Consider the following 18,393-nt stretch of genomic DNA (forward strand, 5'->3'; position numbering starts at 1 on the left):
TCGAGTATTCGTTTCAGCTCTAAGTAGACCAATGGCGACTTACTAGTTAAACTAATTTTACAAATTGTGTAAAAAGGAAAACATCAATAGGGGTTTTAATATCATATTATTTTAATTCAAAATAACGTTTATCTTTTAATAACTACAAGTCTTTCCCTACATTTCTATCCTTTAAAGCTTCGCCATAACAAACATAAAGCAAAAGTACAATAATGCGACTATTTATTTTTTAAACACAAGTTACAGTGTACACAGATTGGGAATAAAGTGAATAAAAAGTGATGAGCAACATAGGGTGATGTGGTGGTAATATTCAGGGTCGCTGCAGGTTTCAACAAGCCAAAATTTAAGACTTTTTAAGACCATAATGAATACAGTTTAAGACCAATTTCACATCGCTACCAGCAAAAAAGAACAAAAGACCATAGGCGGAGTTTGACTTTTGGGGCTGGGGGCACAATATGTTGGTGACTCTAAAACACAGTGTCAGCAATAAAATTAACTTACAAGAATATTTAAAATAATAAGTTGACAATGAGCGTTTTTTGTTTCCCATCATTCTTGAGGGGAATTCTAAATCAGGCTGCTTAGGCAATACTTTTCGCCAAGATCGTCATCCATTGAATTTGGTACGCCCGCCGGTGTCGTGCCAATGTAGTTATCCCAGTCAAAAATTGTATCCCTTGGGCGGAGCCATTTGGAGGTAGATTTGTGTCCTTATTATTCAATCAAAAAAATTTTGCTTCAATAAAAACAGAAAAAAGTTGGTCAAAATATATATTTTCAACCAAAAAAAGTCACTTCAATTAAAAAAAATGTGTTTGAATGAAAAAAATGAATTTAAAACTCAAAAAACTAAAAAAAAAAAAAATGCACGGGTAAGCTATTTTTCTTTGATTATTGTTTTTTTTTTTTTTTTTTTTTTGGATGAAGTCAAGTTTTTTTTGACTGAAGCAACTTTTTGATTGAAGTAATGTTGATTTGTGTTTGGGCCAAATTTTGGCGAGGACATTTTTCTCTTTATTACTCAATCAAAAAATAAGTTGCTTCAAAAAATATAGATTTTCAAAAAGAAAAATCACTTCTATCAAAAAAAGAAAAAATTCAATCATAGAAAAAAGTTTTTTGAATGCAAAAAAATATTTAAGATTGAAAAATTTGCATTTGAACAATTTCATTTAAAACGTTTTCTTTGATTGAAGCAATCCTTTTTGTGTTCGGGCCATATTATGATTAGTATATTTGTGTCTAAATCATTCAATCCCCAAAAAAGTTGCTTCAATTAAAAAAAAAAAAAAATTCAAAGAAAAAAATAATTCTTAAAAATATGTTTTTCTCTAATATATATATATTTTAAATTATATGCAAAGCTTATATTTTTTGTTAATTTTATTCATTTTTGTTGCAGTTTTATTGCTTTATATGTATATATATATATATATATATATATATATATATAGGAAAGTCAATTACATGCAATGACACGTTTCGGCCCCGTACCATTGCTTGTAGTTGATCCCCCCTTAAAATCCGCTTATGCAAAAGACTTGAAGGAAAATTACCAGACAGCACATGTAGTTCCCATTGTAGTTACGTTATAGTGTCCTCAAAAATTGAAACATTTAACACCGAGACTGAAATTCATGCGTGTTCTAAAAAAGTAACGTCAATAAATTTTTAGAAAATGTCAAATTCGTAAGGGATTATGGTTTGCTTTGAAAGTGTTTGCATTTAGTTGTATTGGTTTTGGTGGATACAATGCCCTCTAGAGGTGGGAATACTGGGGCACCTCACGATTCAATTATGGTTACGATTCAGAGGCTACGATTCAGTTATTGATGTGCCCCCCCCCCCCCCCCAGGTATTAGCTGCTTTTAATGTTTCGTACATTAATTACAAAAATTGTACAAAAATCCTCTCAGGCTTAAATAAACTACTATTTCAGTATCAAGTTAACAGTTCTAAACAGTAAATAAAAATACTCAAGTCCCCATTCTGTAACAGCAGCTTTAAACTACATTCAATTAATTTAATGTTGTGAATCAACCGCTAAAGTTGTTAAAATTGCTCCCATTCCAATTTCCCTTCTGTCCACTTTCGACATGTGAAAGTTTTAAAACGGTTTCATCATTTAAAGATAGATTCAAGCCAAGATTTTGACAAATTAGGAGAATTTTAAACAAAAAGTTATTTAGGTCAGCTCGACAGAGCAGTCCTGAGAAGTCTACTGCTTTAAGGAGGCGTCTGTTTACTAACACCGGCGAGTCTGTCATTTTGCATATAGTTTTATATATACGTGATATCTACCGTAGCATTATGTGGGCAAAGTTTGTAGCAACTGGGCGTTGTTTGTAGCGGCTGTCGGCAGTTTTTTTATTTAGCGGCATGAGTTGTGGTGGATATTTACTCTCGGTCCGTTCCTCAGTACGTCCCGAAGACCGCACTGACTGTGTTTTAGTTCCGTTTTACTTAGCATATTTAACCGAATATGGATGTTTGTGAATCGTTCTTGAATCTTCAGCGGCCGGATTGCGAATAATCAAAGAATCGGAAATCTCACACACATTTACTGCCCTCCAGTGGAAGCAGTGAATATAACATAACTCATTTAACATGGGTGAATCCAGCTGCTCCCTGTAAAGACCAACATGTTTCTCTTTGAGCTAATGTTTTTTTAAATGCATTCGTAATTTAGGTAATAGGTATATGTAGCTGTTTTTTGTGAGCGATTTGTTAAGAGCATTGTTTAAAAATTTTATGTCATTTACGTTAGCGGACTTTTGCAATGCAAGTTAGCCAATTTTTCTTTTGTTGGACTTAGATCCTCATTTATTTATTTATTGATACCGTTTGAGGCTAAGCCCAAGTATTTTATTTTGAAATGACATAGTTTGAAGAAACACTCAGGGAATTTTATTTTATATTCACATTTAGTGCTCCTTTGAAAGTGCATTCTATCCGTGGATCCATTTAAAATGACAACCATTATGAAAAATCTGATTGGCAATGAATAATTGGGCTTCAAAATTGCTAACATGCACACTTTTCAGGACAAGGTGACAGACATTTTGGATCAAATAAACAATTTTGATTGGCTCTAATTGGCAGAGAAAAAAATAGTATCGGGTTTCTCACCTATTTCATATTCTTCACTTAGCTAGCTTTCAAATGACTGACTATGCTTTGTGGCTGTGGGTGCTTTTATTTGAAATATTTATTATTTTTAATTAGGGCTGTCAGAATTATCGCGTTAACCGGCGGCAATTAATTTTTTAAATTAATCACGTTAAAATATTTGAGGCAATTAACGCACATGTCCTGCTCAGACAGATTTAAATGACAGTAGAGCGAAATGCCCACTTGTTAATTGTGTTATATGGAGTTTTGCCACCCTCTGCTGGCGCTTGGGTGCGAATGATTTTATAGGCTTCAGCACCCATGAGCATTGTGTAAGTAATTATTGACATCAACAATGGCGGGCTACTACTTTATTGTTTGATTTAAAAAATTACAAATTTTATTGAAACGAAAATATTAAGAGGGGTTTTAATATAAAATTTCTATGACTTGTACTCACATTTATCTTTTAAGAACTACAAGTCTTTCTATCCATGGATCGCTTTAACAGAGTGTTAATAATGTTAACGGCATCTTGTTGATTTTTTGTTATAATAAACAAATACAGTCCTTATGTACCGTATGTTGAATGCATATATCCATCTTGTGTCTTATCTTTCCATTCCAACAATTTATTTTACAGAATATATATATAATTTACTGAAAAATATGGCATATTTTACAGATGGTTTGAATTGCGATTAATTGCGATTAATTACGATTAATTAATTTTTAAGCTGTAATTAACTCGATTAAAATTTTTAATCGTTTGACAGCCCTATTTTTATTATAAATTTGACAATACTGCATATCGGCCATAATTTATGAGACAATATATCGCCTTGTAAAATTTGTCATCGCGACAAGTGTGCGCCATGTAAAAATGGTTCATTTTTAGAGAACTCTGGTTCTTACATCAGTGTCAGTGACATTTAATGAGTTAAAATGCTTATTTTAACAGCGTATAAGTGCTTTTCAGTAAAATGTTCTTCAAGAGTGTATTTAAGCAAAAAAATGAAAATGTTTTTCTTCCTCCGTGATATTCTGGAGAGCCCCTCGTGTGTAATTTGATGCATGTGTCCTCTTTGCAGCTGATATCCAGCGATGCAGACGGGGCCATTCAGAGGGCAGGACGCTTCAGGGTGGAGAACGGCTCCACAGATGAGGTACTGTACTGACAATGCGAATAAATGCCTCCCTGTTTCTATGGGCCACGTATGCTCGTCTTTGGAATTCTGCTGTCATCTTTTATTCTGATAATGATGTGATGAGTGCCAACATTAAAGAAAAAAAATGAGTAATTAATGACACACATAAATAGAAATTGAAGTACAGTATACAAAAAAACATTGTGAAAACAATAAAAAGTAACTAGAAACTGCAATTTCTGGAGAAATTAATTCTGGTCTTTGCCGTGTGGAGATACAGATCTTAGCCCCGCCCAGGGCTAGAATGGACAAACATGCCCGTCAATAGCATTAAACAAAGTAAATGCCATTAGAAATGAATGGGAAATTTGGACGTCCATGGCCGTCAATGGCAGCACCCTCCATAAGCGTCAATAGAATCGAGGAGGTTCGGGGGAGACGTCCTATTGATATCTTGTCGTTTCCTGTTGATTCGGGGACATTATTTTTTTCGCCATTGAAAATGAATGGGAAAAATTTTGGACGTCCATGGCAGTCAATGGCATCAACTTACATAGGCGTCAATGGAATCCAAGTACATCGGGGCCAATAGAATGGAATAACATGTTCGTCAGGGGCAGTAAACGCAGTAAATGCCATTAGAAATGAATGGGAAATTTGGACGTCTATGGCCGTCAATGGCAGCACCCTTCAAAAGCGTCAATGGAATCGGGGAAGTTTGGGGGACACGTCCTATTGATATCTGGTCATTTCCTGGGATTTTTTTTTTTTTTTTTCCCATTGAAAATGAATGGGAAATTTTTTGGACGTCCATGGCCGTCAATGGCATTGAGTTACATAGGCGTTGATAGAATTCAAGTCCATTAGCATCAATAGATTTGACATACATGGCAGTCAGTGGCAACAATGCAATGTAGATTCTATTGGAAATCCCATTGAAAGTGAATGGGACATTTCCCATTAAAAATGAATGGGAAAGTTTTTGGCAAATTCCCGGGGAACCGTAATTTTTTCTCTCCAAATTCTGTCTACAATCTTTATGCCCCTCACCATCCCGGAATTTTTGATGTCCAAATTATGTGATTTGGTCAAAAATTGTAGGACAAGTACACTGTAAAATATTAAAAGTTGACTTTACTAAAAAAATATATGCAAACTTGCTGCCTTAAAAAAATTAATTTATGTTGACTTAGATGAATTAGATTTGATTAACTTAATTATTGTGAGTTGGCAGTACTCAAATTAACTTAAAAAATTTGGATTATAGTCACTTGTTTTTATTGAGTTGGCAGTACTCAAACTAACTAAAATAACTGGATTACAGTAACTTGTTTATTTTGAGTGCACAGTACTCCCATCATATTCAGGTCAACTTAATTTTCTTGACCTAAAAGAATTCCACAATAGAAATTACATCTGCACATACTAATTTCATTAAAAACACATTATCTAACAGTAATGACCCCCAAAACACAATAAATGGAGAACACTCATTGGATTAATTCAATGGAATTAAAATTTACTTTAAAATGCTCAAAAGTGCATTTAATGAGAGACACTGGCTCCTGGCAGGCTGAACGGTGTTTGGTTAATGCTCAGTATCAATGAACAATCAGTGGATTAATTATAAACCTACTTTTGCAAACATTTTGCACCTCATACAAAGTATAAGTACCTAAAATAACCTTTTGCTACAGAAATTACTGAATAATACCTGAACTGCATCAATGTCCACTCCTATCCTGTAATTTCCAAAGACTAACAGGCGAGATCCTATTATCATAATTTCAGGACATTAACTCAGCATTGAAGACATGGCGTCAAACTAGTTTCCCATTACAACATGAGCTTGAGCTCTAGTAAAGCTAACAGTTCTGATTTCTCCAACAATATTAGTGATCAAAACTGGAACTACAATCAACATTGTGCCATGGTTTAAACTGTGCAGCAGTGATAAAATAAACATAAAAATACAGAACTCTTTTTAAAACACACAACTCAGTTCAAATTCAAATTTCACTTTAACACCTGATACAGTAAACAAGATACTTTGTTTTTTTCACATCACTAAAAGAGTAAATGCAAAACGTGTACTGGAGTTATACACCTGAGAAACCTAAAATCTTACCAAGAATATGTGTCTTATTTTTATTCAAATTCTAATTTCATATTAAGCTTTTTCCTCAAAAAAAAAAAAAAAAAAGTAATTTCTATTCAAAAATATTTCATTAGTATATATATATATATTTTTTTCAATCAAAGAAAAAGTCATGTCAATCAAAAAAATTTGTTTGAATGTAAAAATAAATTTGTAAGTCAAAAAATATGTTTGAAAACTATTTTTCTTTGAAATTTTTTTTAAAAAATTTAATTCTTTTTTTTTTATTGGAACAACTTTTTTGATTGATGTAATTCTGCGTTTGGACCACATTTTGGCTAGGACATTTGTGTCTTTATTATTCAATCCAAAAATAAGTTGCTTCAAACAAAAAATGTATATTTTCAAAATAAAATCACTTCAATTAAAAAAAAAAAAAAAAAAAAAAAAAAAAAAAAAAAAAAAAAAAAAACAATTGTAGAAAAAAAGGTTTGAATGTGAAAAAATATTTGAGACTCAGAAATTTACGCTTTATTTTTCATTGAAACTGTTTTCTTTGATCGAAGCAATCCTTTTTGTTTTTGAGCCATATTATGGGTAGGACATTTGTGTCCAAATTATTCAATCCCAATAAAAGTTGCTTCAATCAAAAAACTGTTTTTAATCAAAGAAAAAAAAAACTTTTGCAAAAATATTTTTTTGAAAAAAAATTTTTTTTTTAATTTTTATTTTTTAATTGACGTGTCACTTTTTTTTGAAAAGCAAAAAGTTTTAAACTTTTTTTTTTTTTTTTAAGGTGGAAAAAGTTTTGAAGGCACTTTTTTTTTTTGAAGTGGAAAAAGTTTTGAAGGCACTTTTTTTCGGTTGAATCATTTAGACACGAAGATCCAACTTCAACGCTACTTCTGACATGTTTGAGTGGCAGGTGATTACGCCAATGGCATAAAAGCAGGAAGCAAAAATAATGGCCACCAGGGCTCCATCCAGCCATCGGACTCTGCTCGAGTCCAAGCCGAAAATAGGGCACCGGTACGGGGGTGTGACATCGGCATCTCACCGGTGTGCCGGCGATGGTACGGTGCCCTGTTGCGGCACACTGGCGGACCCCGATATCACTACCCCGGCGCGGAGGCCGGCTGTTGAGTAGACGGCCCGCGACTGACACGACACTCATTCAAAGCTGAAGCGACGGGGCTCCCGGCGCGGGCTACTGGGCAGGCTAGTGTCGGGCCACTCGTCGGCCACTCCCATACCGGCGCGTCGCGACACTGCGGTTGGACCCCGATTGCCAACCGTCACGTCAGGGCAGTGGGTGAAGTTCCCCTCTTGAATCACATTAAGCAGCAGCGCACCATACCAGCGCGGGCACTCCGGTGAGATGCCGATGTCACCCCCCCGTACCAGTGCCCTATTTTCGGCTTGGACTCGAGCAGAGTCCGATGGCTCGATGGAGCCCTGGTGGCCATTAGTCATTCTTTTATGCCATTGGTGTAGTCACCTGCCACTCAAACATGTCGGAAGTAGCGTTGAAGTCGTATCTTTGTGTCAAAATGATTCAATCGAAAAAAAAAAGTGCCTTTAAAACCTTTTCCACTTCAAAAAGAAAAAAAGAAATGCGTTCAAAACTTTTTCCACTTTAAAAAAAAAGTTTTAAACTTTTTCCTTTAAAAAAAAAGTGACACGTCAATAAAAAAAATATATATTTAAAAATATATATATTTTCAAAAAAATATATTTTTGCAAAAGGTTCTTTTTCTTTGATTAAAAATAAGTTTTTTTTTATTAAAGCAACTTTTATTGGGATTGAATGATTTAGACACAAATGTCCTACCCACACTATGGCTCAAACACATTTCACATTTCTTTGCTTTTGTGTGCAGTGAAGGTCGAATAAATACTGCTCTGAAAGTTAGTCTTGATATGGGCAAGTAACCATTTGCCTCAGCTTAAGATGTCCTCGCAAATGGGTAAAGAAGTCTGCTTCTGAGCAGGGCTCCACAAAGTTGCACAACTGACGGTCAAATGCAGTTTCTCCACTTTTGCCTGCATCTTTTTGAGAGTGCCATGTCGATAGGTGTACTTTGAGTGCATTAAAAGATTTAAATGTGCAGAGGCAGTCCTTATGAAGACATGGGAGTAGGGATGTCCGAGTGTGGTATCCATGTTTTAAGCGGTAATGCTTAAGCAAGTAGGCTCTTTTCAGCAGAAAATGTGCAGTACTTGCAAGTCCACTGCATTAGAGAATACTGCTTTGGTTGACCTGAAAAGACATGATAATTTCAGCATTGAGAACTTGTTAGAAAAAAAAAAAGTTAAATTTTTTCTTAACAGTCACAAATTAAAATGTCCAATTATTTTTAATCACAAATTAAAATCTGCAACAAATTATTTTAATTTTCACAAACTAAAATGTTTAACAATGAGTTATTTTTAAATTAACGTAATTGATTATTTTTGAACATTCAAATTGAGATGTACAATTAATTTCTTAATCCATCTGTAAAAACATTAATGCATGTTTGTTATCCCAACCCATGAAACAAATACAAATATTAAATGATTCATTGATCAGTGTATGAAACATACCTGTAATTGCTGAGACTGAGGTATGTGTGGACTTTTGACCATTTGCTTCAGCCTGATTGGGGGATGGTGAAAAAGAACACAAAATTAAGGCAACAATTTCAAAATATAGGCACATAAATGACCAACCTTAAACACACCAGGTTGTTATGGCGTCGAGTGTGATCTCTGCACTCTTTCGATCTGTATTCCTATATTAGGTTAGACCAAAGTTAAAGTGGTGAAATAACAGGGGGAAATGTGATCTAGTCCTCTGATTTTTGCGATTAATGCATTTTAAAACAATTTCAAATTATCAGTGCAGTTTGATCAAACATGGAGGGGGAGCACTGCACATGAAGAAAAGCAAATGGAAGGGCAGATGACAAACACTCTAAAGCAGGGGTCCCCAAACCTTTTCCTGTGAAGGCCACATGACTTTTCCCTTCTCTGATGAGGGGCCGGGTCAGTTTGTAACAGAAAAAGTGTGACGATTGCAGCAGTGCCTAAATGTAAAAAAATTATTGTTTTTCAGAAAGCCATAATTAAATAACCCTTTCTGAATTCTTCTTGGAACAAAATAAAATAAAAATAATTATAACATAATATAATATCATATAATAATGAATAATAATAACACAATTAATTAAATAGATAATAACCAAATAACCCTGTCTGGGTTCTTCACAGAAAAAAGCCAGGAAATAATAACACTATTGGGGGGGGGGGGGGGGGGGGTTCAGGGGGCCGGACCAATTGTGGAGGCGGGCCGTAGTTTGGGGACCCCTGCTCCAACGCAAGAACCGATTACGTTGGCGCACATAAGGTCTGACTGTGCATTTAGCTCTTACCTGAGCCGAAATAGACAGGCTGAAGCTGACTTAATTCTAGCACTAACTCTGTAAATAAATCACTTTATCGACATTTCTAACATTTTTACGTGAGAAAGTAGCCGTTTAGATCCACAACGTGCAAATTCGGCGCTACTCAAGCTAGCCGTAGTGATTAAGGCACTTCCTGTTAGTTTCACAAAATAAAACACCCGCTAACGATAGAATTAGTGTTTTTATTTTTAAAACAGGAAGCGAACCTCCCCTCGGTCTAGCTAACTTAAAACCGCTCGGTAACTGTTTTAAATCGGTTTTAAAAACCTCTCCCATCGCCTAAAAACGTTACGAGCCCCGTCTGTCAAGAATTCAAAACGCCGGCCGGCATAAAATGGGAGTCTACCATAAACTGTAGTCTACATTTGTTTCTGAAAATGATGAGGTTCCTGTCACGGTCATATAGCATGCTTGCTAGCGGTGATATTTGATGTAATTGACACTTCTCCTCCCTGGCAGCACACAGGCTACTACACTACAACAAGACAAATCGACGGTTTACAAAAGAGTAAAATATGTACTTACCAAATCAGTGTGCTGAGGACAAGTAAACCCACAATGGCGAAAATAACTGAGAAAGGTGTTGGAAAGAGCGCGAAAGTGGGCAGGGCAGATCTGCGCATGTCTGATAGAACGCCCGAAGGACACTGGGTACAAGAAATTATTTTTTCTAATTTGACTTAACTGGGATATATCAAGTTAAGCAAGTTCTCCAACCCCAAATTACTACTTACTTATTTAAAAGTAGTGTTCACAACAGGTTGATGAAAATTGAGTTTAGTTCACTTATCACATTTAATTAATTTGAATGTTAGCATTTACAGTGTAGCATTTCGAAACATTTTTTAAAAATCGGAAAATCAGCGTTTACGTGAAAACGGAAAATTTATCGGGGCCGTTTTAAAAATTGCCATGGTGGCGCAAAAATTCCGGTTGTGTCGATACTTGAACGGTGCGGATCAAATAAGTTGTACAAGTACTTGTTGAAGTAAATGTTGAAATAAATAGCTGTAAATGGAAATGGATAAAAATCCAAATAATTACATACATGTTGAAATAAATACATAAAAGTTGTCATAAATACATGTTGGAAAAAATATATATATACAGTCAAATAAAGACATGAATGCATAAGCGGATTTTAAGGGGGGGGCAGGCCCCCCTGGTGGCCAAAAAAGTGTCATTGCAAGTAATTGACTTTCCTATAGACCCTACTCACGTGACGTCACGGCCACGCCCCCGCGCCATGTTGTCCGCATACTCGTCATAGAAATGCATTACCGCTTCGTAAATTCCTCCTATTATTGCACGTTTTACTGCTCGTCAACATTAATACTCAAAATGGTGAAGTCGTGTGTGGCGGTCGGTTGCAATAACAGAGAAGATAGACGGAGAGACTTGAAGTTTTACCGGATTCCGAGGGACCCGGAGAGAAGAGCGAGATGGGCTGCTGCAATTCGACGCGAAAACTGGGCTCCAAACGACTACCACAGATTATGTAGTAGTCATTTTATATCAGGTAAAATGCATTTAATCTATATTTAGAGGGTTTTGGGCTGACAACCACAATTAAGATCATTGCTAGGCTAATCGCCGACAACATACACGTATGTATGTAGTGAGTGCTATCGCTAAACCATATAAACATTAAAAGCCCTAGCTCCATTGACAAATTACATGAAATACATTAGACTTGACAGTGGATGTTAGCAAGAACAAAAGATTTTGAATTGAAAATTTCGTAACTCACCTTCCGAGCACAAGATTCCTGCCGAATTTTCGTGTACGAGGACGTGTTTCACCCAACCAGCAACGTAGCATTTATAAGCCTCCAAGCTCTTAAAGTTTTTCAAACTTTCGTGAGAATAGGCTGATTTTGTGTGGACAAGATAGTTGTAAATATCGATATCAGATGTCAGGCGAAGCCAGCGGGTCGAAAAACATCGATTTAGGCATCAAATACGGATCTGGCGAATGGATAAACTGAAGCTTTTCCATGTAACGCCTTTTATGCAACGGATCCAATGAGTTTACAGTGTCAGATAACACCGGGGCTTCCATGAATTGCTCTATAACTTGCTCGACTAATTGAAAACAATGAGAATAGGTCTGAAAAAGAGGTACAATATGGTGGCCGGAAACAGCGACACGCCCATTTTGTGACGTAGGTGAGTAGGGTCTATACATATATAAAAGTTGTAAAGCAATAAAACTGCAACAAAAATGAATGAAATGAACAAAAATATATATTTTTGTAATGGGTCAAAACTGTTTTTCGAGCACCTTAGACGGTCATTTGCTTTGCATATAATTTTCACACAAAAAAATAAATAAAAAAATATCTGAAAAAAAAAATTTTTTTTTAAAGATTTTTTTGTTTGATTGAAAAATTTTTTTTTTGATTGAAGCAGCTTTTTTGGGGGATTGAATGATTTAGACACAAATGTTATAATCATAATGTGGCCCAGACACAAAAAGGATTGCTTCAATCAAAGAAAACTTTTTCAATGAAAAATTAAGTGTTCAAATGCAAAAATTTCTAGTGTATCTAGAACATTTTTCGCATCTTTTTCTATGATTGATTTTTTTCTTTTTTTGATTGGAGTGGTTTTCTTTTTGAAAATCTGTATTTTTTTGAAGCAACTTATTTTTAGATTGAATAATAAAGACAAAAATGTCCTAGCCAAAATGTCGCCCAAACACGAATCAACATTACTTCAATCAAAAAAGTTGCTTTCATTTAAAAAAAAAAAAAAACTTCAATCAAAAAAACAAAACAAAACCAAAGAAAAATAGCTTTCACATTCATTGTTTTGAGTTTTTAAAATTTCAAATTTATTTTTTAATTAAAACACATTTTTTATTGAAACATTATTTTGGTTGAAAATATATATTTTGATTGAAGCAACTTTTTTTTTTTTTATCTAAACAACTTTTTTGATTGAATAATAAAGACACAAATCTACCTCCATATGGCTCCGCCCAGGGGATACAATTTTTGACTGGGGTAACTACATTGGCACGACATCGGCGGTCGGGCGTACCATATTCAATGGATGACGATCTTGGCGAAAAGTATTGCCTAAGCAGACTGATTAAGAATTCCCCTTAAGAATGATTGGAAACAAAAAACGCTCATTGTCAACTTATAAATATTCTTGAAAGTTAATTTTATTGCTGACACTGCGTTTCAGGGTCATCAACATGTTGTGCTCCCCCCCGCCCCAAAAGTCAAACTCCGCCTATGCATGAATGTTGAAATAAATAAATAAATGGTGTTTTTTGTGTGATGAACAGACTTTGGACTATGCTCCCGGAACGTGGAGGAGAACTGACGTCCACCTGGAAAATCCCGAGTACCATACCAGATGGTTCTTTAAATACTTCCTCGGTAAAGGTCAGTTCAGCAAAATGAGAACTGGCAGCGAATGAATGAGTTCATGACCTCAGAAGTCACGGATTGGTACACATTTCTGAACAATACTAGAATTTTTCTCGGTCGCTCCAGAAGCTCCATCATGATTTCCGTTTCAGTGCACCAGAACTACGTGGGCACGGACGCGGAGAAGAACCCCTTCTACCTGTCGGTGGTCCTGTCCGATCAGAACAACCAGCGGGTTCCGCAGTATCGAGCCATCCTCTGGAGGAAAACGGTTTTTACTGTTTTGACCAGTATTGTTTTTGGCAGCAATTTTTAAGTTTCGTCTTTTGTATGAAAATACATATTAGCCTTAGTCATTTTTTAGGCATTTCAAATGTTTTCATTGACGAAAATTCAAATTTCTCTCAAAATATTTTCACCAAGTTTTGGTCCAAAAATAAAATAAATAACATTGACAGACAAGGACATAGTATATACATATAAGGACAATGCCACGTTGTGATTATAACACACACTCAGTAGGAAAACTGTACATTGTTTTCAATGAATTCAACCCACCTGGACGCCACGAACTGTATGTAAAAATAGTTTGAGAGTTTAACGCGACGTTTGCCACACTAAATGCTAAAGCTAACGCGAATGCTATGCTATGCTAACGCTACGAGCTAGATTTCGTTTGTGATCACTCAGCAGAGACCTTTAAAGTGCCCGTGACAGGATATAAAAAGTCTTAAATGCCATTATGAAGTGAATAAAAATCATATTTTGATACAACTGAGACTATATACAACAATTTGGCAAAGCGAAGATGACGAGGAATTAGTCTTTTAATCTGCCGTTTAGCCCTGCCTGTCATTATACCGCTGTAGCGCCTCCAGCTAGGTGATGACGTCGGCAGAGTAACGATTTCAGCTGATTTAGAATTCAGCCCATTGAGGGGGAAGATTCAGAACGAGGAAAATGCGACAGAGAGCAGCAAAATGTCATCATTGTTTTAATCTCTTCTCCAGTATTTTTGCAGGATATTCTTTTTATCTAAGTATTTTCCCCAACTGCTAAATAAATGGTATGGTCATGTCAAATAACAGTCTTGTGCTAAATGGAATATGAAATATTAAAAATGCATTTAATCAGTACGACAGGGCTACATTACTGCATAATGTTCAAAACTGCCAACTTCTTAAACCTCCCAAACAGTATTTTATGCCACCGGAGTTAGTCCGGCTTTTGTCATTTCCCTGCCGTGGCTTCGGGGACAGAGGAAAGAGCGTAAACAAAACAGGAGACGTGACAGCTAGGCGACATGCTAACCCAAACCGAGCGGCTCTTTCAAGTCTTTCTCGCCTTTCGAAAACGAAAAATCACACAAAACTACCCCGACTCATGTCACACATGGCGGCGGGGGTGATTATCTTCACCGATCGGGCAGGCCCCGGCCGTGAGCAAGTTATGGCTCATCGTTCTGCTGCGGCCCCGGCAGGCGACCAGTGCTCATCGCCGGGGATAGAGGGGAATGAACTCCGAAAATAGCACATTCTCGGTGGAGAAGCTGGCTGATGTCGGATCGTGGGGCTGCTCGGGGCCAAGCCGAGGAAAGCGCTCTGTGGGCGGGCACGCTAAACGGACCAATGGAGGTGGAAGTCTACATAATCGAGAACCAGAGACTAGAGTAGGGGTCTGCTCGGGGCCAAGCCGAGGAAAGTGCTCTTTAGGCGGGCACGCCTTTATCGGCCGGCGACCATGGTGTGCGACAAGCCACCAGTCGTCGATCGCTTGGCCTTCTTGGTGGACAAGGAGTATTGTCACCCACAAAATGCAAGTCACCTCCTTATTAAAATGTTTGCCATGATCCCAGTACAGTATTTGACATAATATAAAACACGAAGCTTACTTCCTTGTCCGTCCAATGGTTTTTCAGTTGTTGGACTTGTTTTACCCATCACAGTGAACAAGGATCTTTTGGAAATCCAAAAAGCCTCACACCACAGCAGCAACAAAAGCCTGCAGCACATTGGGATGGCGTGACGCAAAAAAATGAATTAATCCGCAAAATCAGCTGAATCCGCAGTCCTTCTGCATGCTATACAGTCCCTGACAAAAGTCTGGTCGCTTATCCATTTTGCTGAAACAATTGCTAATAACCTGACTTTTAATGATTCAATTGGTTTCAGAAATGGCTCATATGAAAGCTAAGACCCTCCCAAATGATGTTGAATGTACAAAAATATATTTCTTTCACTGAAAAAAGATTTATCATTTAATGAAGACATAAAGGTCAAATTTTGGCAAGACAAAAGTTTTGTCGCTTACAGAAAGTAGTGTGAAAATTGAACAAAAAATGTACTTCAAATACAAAAATATGTTACATAACATAAGCGAATTAAGTAGTGGTGCTGTGAGATCCAAATTTAATATTTTGTATGACTTCCATGTATGACTTCCATGGGCTTGAAGGACTGTTTTAACATGGAGTTTCTTGTTGTTGTCCGAACAGGGCACGTTGAAGATCAGCCTTCCTTACAGTCCCACCAAAACACTATCGGTCAAGTCCATCCTCAGGTGGAGAAACTGATTCACTGTCATTCTGTTTTATTAGTTTTCATGTTATTCATTTGGTTTTGATTACTATTTTATGAACTGTATTTTCTGCACTATGAGGCGCTCCTAAAAGTCCTACATTTTCTCAAAATCCGACCGTGCCCCTTATAATTGGCTGTGCCTTATACAGGTAGTCCCAGGTTTACGAACGAGTTCTGTTCCTAGGCTGGCGATGTAACCCGAATTTCCGCGTAAATCGGAACTAACCCTTAAAAAAAATAACTCTCCAAAAATTCCAAAAGTATTTCATTTTCTTTAATTAATGGAGGTTACACTCCCTTCTGGTGGCAGTGTTGGGTCTGGCTGGACTGTCATTTTATATGACTGAAAAGCAGACTCAGAGGTCTGACTGGATAAAAGATAGCTGCGCTCTGGTTTGGCCCACATAAAGCTGTAAGTTTTTTCAGCTAATATATGTTTTTGTATGCGTTTGTAATAGGGTTGTTCCGATCATGTTTTTTTGCTCCCGATCCGATCCCGATCGTTTTAGTTTGAGTATCTGCTGATCCCGATATTTCCCGATTCCATATGCTTTTTTTTTTTTGGTCCCGATTCAATTCCAATCATTCCCGATAATTTTTCCCGATCATATACATTTTGGCAATGCATTAAGAAAAAAATTAATACAACTCGGACAAATATATACATTCAACATACAGTACATAAGTACTGTATTTGTTTATTATGACAATAAATCCTCAAGATGGCATTTACATTATTAACATTCTTTCTGTGAGAGGGATCCATGGATAGAAAGACTTGTAATTCTTAAAGGATAAATGTGACTTTGTATATTGTGACTAAATATTGCCATCTAGTGTATTTGTTGAGCTTTCAGCAAATGATACTGTAACCATGCCCAAAGACATGATGGGAAGTGGAACCATGACTGTGCGTAGTGCTACCAATTGATATATCTTCTCTGCGTTGGGAAACAACATAAGGTGTTAAGAAAAAGATCATTTGCTACCTTGCTGCGCCACATTGCTTCCCATGATATTTCTAATCGTAGTGAGAGGGATTGCAAGGCTTTAGCCAATTAAAAAAGGGCTTCAAAGGCTGCCAAAATTCACTCTACTCATTTTACGCTGCGTTTTAGCTCTATATATCGATAAAATGGCGCCATTACAGATTGAACGCGACAATGCGTGAGTGGGTTGTGCAGCGCATGCTTTAATTGCGTTAAATATTTTAACGTGATAAATTATTTTAAAAATTAATTACCACCGTTAACGGGATAAATTTGACAACCCTACCTTAAGCCTAAACTAAAGACTCTGGATGAGTGTAACATATTATGTTTTTAACGTTAAATACAATTAGAAAACAATTTAATAAAAAAATATATATATATTTAAAAAAGGCATGTCCGATATTTTTTTGCCGATTCCGATACTTTGAAAATGACGTGATCGGACCATCTCTAGTTTGTAATTAACTTTAGAGCTGCACTGGAGTGATGTGTGAGCGATTTGCTATGAAAATTGTAAATACGTTAGCATTCGTAGCATTTAAGCTAGCGGACTTTTGCTAGGCAAATTCGGCTAATTTATTGCATAAATTTACATTTTGTTCAGACGAGATCGACATTTGAACACCAATTGTTTTGTTTCAGGTGTTTTGTTGTTAAAATGTGTGTCGTTTTAAACGTAAGTGTACATATGTGTACTACAGCTTTACAAACTGGCAAAAGTTGGTGAAGGAAAAAGCTTCAAAAAGCACAATTGCCTCGCTATCTGTCAAGCTGAACAACTTCACGTTTAGTGAAGGCAGAACACGTCAAGTTAATAAAGTTAAAAATAAGATACTGTGCGGGACAGGAAGGTACTGTTTACGCAGCTTAAAAAAAAAAGAAAAAAGAAAGAAAAAGCGACTAGCAACAGAATGGCGGACGAGACTCCGGCGTCATAAAGTCGAAATCGCCAAAGTCAGGTATGGCGTAACTCAGGGACTACCTGTATATGGATCAATGTTGATAACGGATTAATCATGGCATGACACTCTTTAGCGCAGCACCATCTCGTGGATGCATCGCGCAAACCCAACCATTTTTACTACTACTACTACTACTACCGCGCCTTAAAATGCGGTGCACCCTACACTGCTGGCCAAAGTATTGGCACCCCTGCAATTCTGTCAGATAATGCTGAATTTCTCCCAGAAAATGATTGCAATTACAAAGGCTTTGCTATTAATGCCTTCGTTTATTTTGCTTGCAATGAAAATACACAAAAGAGAATGGGGAAAAAAATTAAATAATGATCATTTTACACAAAACTCAAAAAATGGGCCGGACAAAAGTATTGGCACCCACAGCCTAATACTTGGTAGCACATCCCTGAGACAAAATAACTGCAAACAACTGCTTCTGGTATGCATCAATAAGTTTCAAAGAATGCTCTGCTAGGATTTTAGACCATTCTTCTTTGTCAACTGCTCCAGGTCTCTGAGATTTGAAGGGTACCATTTTCAGATCTCTCCACAGGTGTTCTATGGGATTCAGGTCTGGACTCATTGCTGGCCACTTTCGAAGTCTACAGTGCTTTCTCTCAAACCATTTTATAGTGCTTTTTTTTAATTGTCCCGCAGGAAAACCCATGACCT

General features: G+C 36.5%; 1 protein-coding gene and 1 long non-coding RNA gene across 9 annotated transcripts in view; one reads left to right on the forward strand and one right to left on the reverse strand.

The window, feature by feature from the left end:
* The window catches only part of garnl3 (GTPase activating Rap/RanGAP domain like 3), a 121,563-nt gene that overhangs the window by 57,141 nt on the left and 46,029 nt on the right, over positions 1 to 18,393 (forward strand). For all 6 annotated transcript variants that reach the window (XM_057818905.1, XM_057818909.1, XM_057818910.1 and 3 more), the window contains exons 3-6: positions 4,209 to 4,283; positions 13,107 to 13,206; positions 13,344 to 13,462; positions 15,686 to 15,750. In XM_057818905.1, coding sequence (XP_057674888.1) covers positions 4,209 to 4,283; positions 13,107 to 13,206; positions 13,344 to 13,462; positions 15,686 to 15,750 — 359 coding nt within the window. The remainder of the gene's footprint in view (positions 1 to 4,208; positions 4,284 to 13,106; positions 13,207 to 13,343; positions 13,463 to 15,685; positions 15,751 to 18,393) is intronic.
* On the reverse strand, positions 7,942 to 10,413 carry LOC130905469 (uncharacterized). Of its 3 annotated transcripts, XR_009061098.1 has the most exons (5): positions 10,335 to 10,413; positions 9,341 to 9,431; positions 9,076 to 9,137; positions 8,950 to 9,001; positions 7,942 to 8,623 (listed from the first exon to the last, which is right to left on the reverse strand). It is a non-coding gene; the product is annotated as an uncharacterized LOC130905469 (long non-coding RNA). The 3 variants fall into 3 exon arrangements; XR_009061097.1 differs by lacking the exon at positions 9,341 to 9,431; XR_009061096.1 differs by having other exon boundaries at positions 8,950 to 9,137.

The sequence above is a fragment of the Corythoichthys intestinalis genome, chromosome 17 (genome assembly GCF_030265065.1).
Source record: "Corythoichthys intestinalis isolate RoL2023-P3 chromosome 17, ASM3026506v1, whole genome shotgun sequence".
Classification (NCBI taxonomy): Eukaryota; Metazoa; Chordata; class Actinopteri; order Syngnathiformes; family Syngnathidae; genus Corythoichthys; species Corythoichthys intestinalis.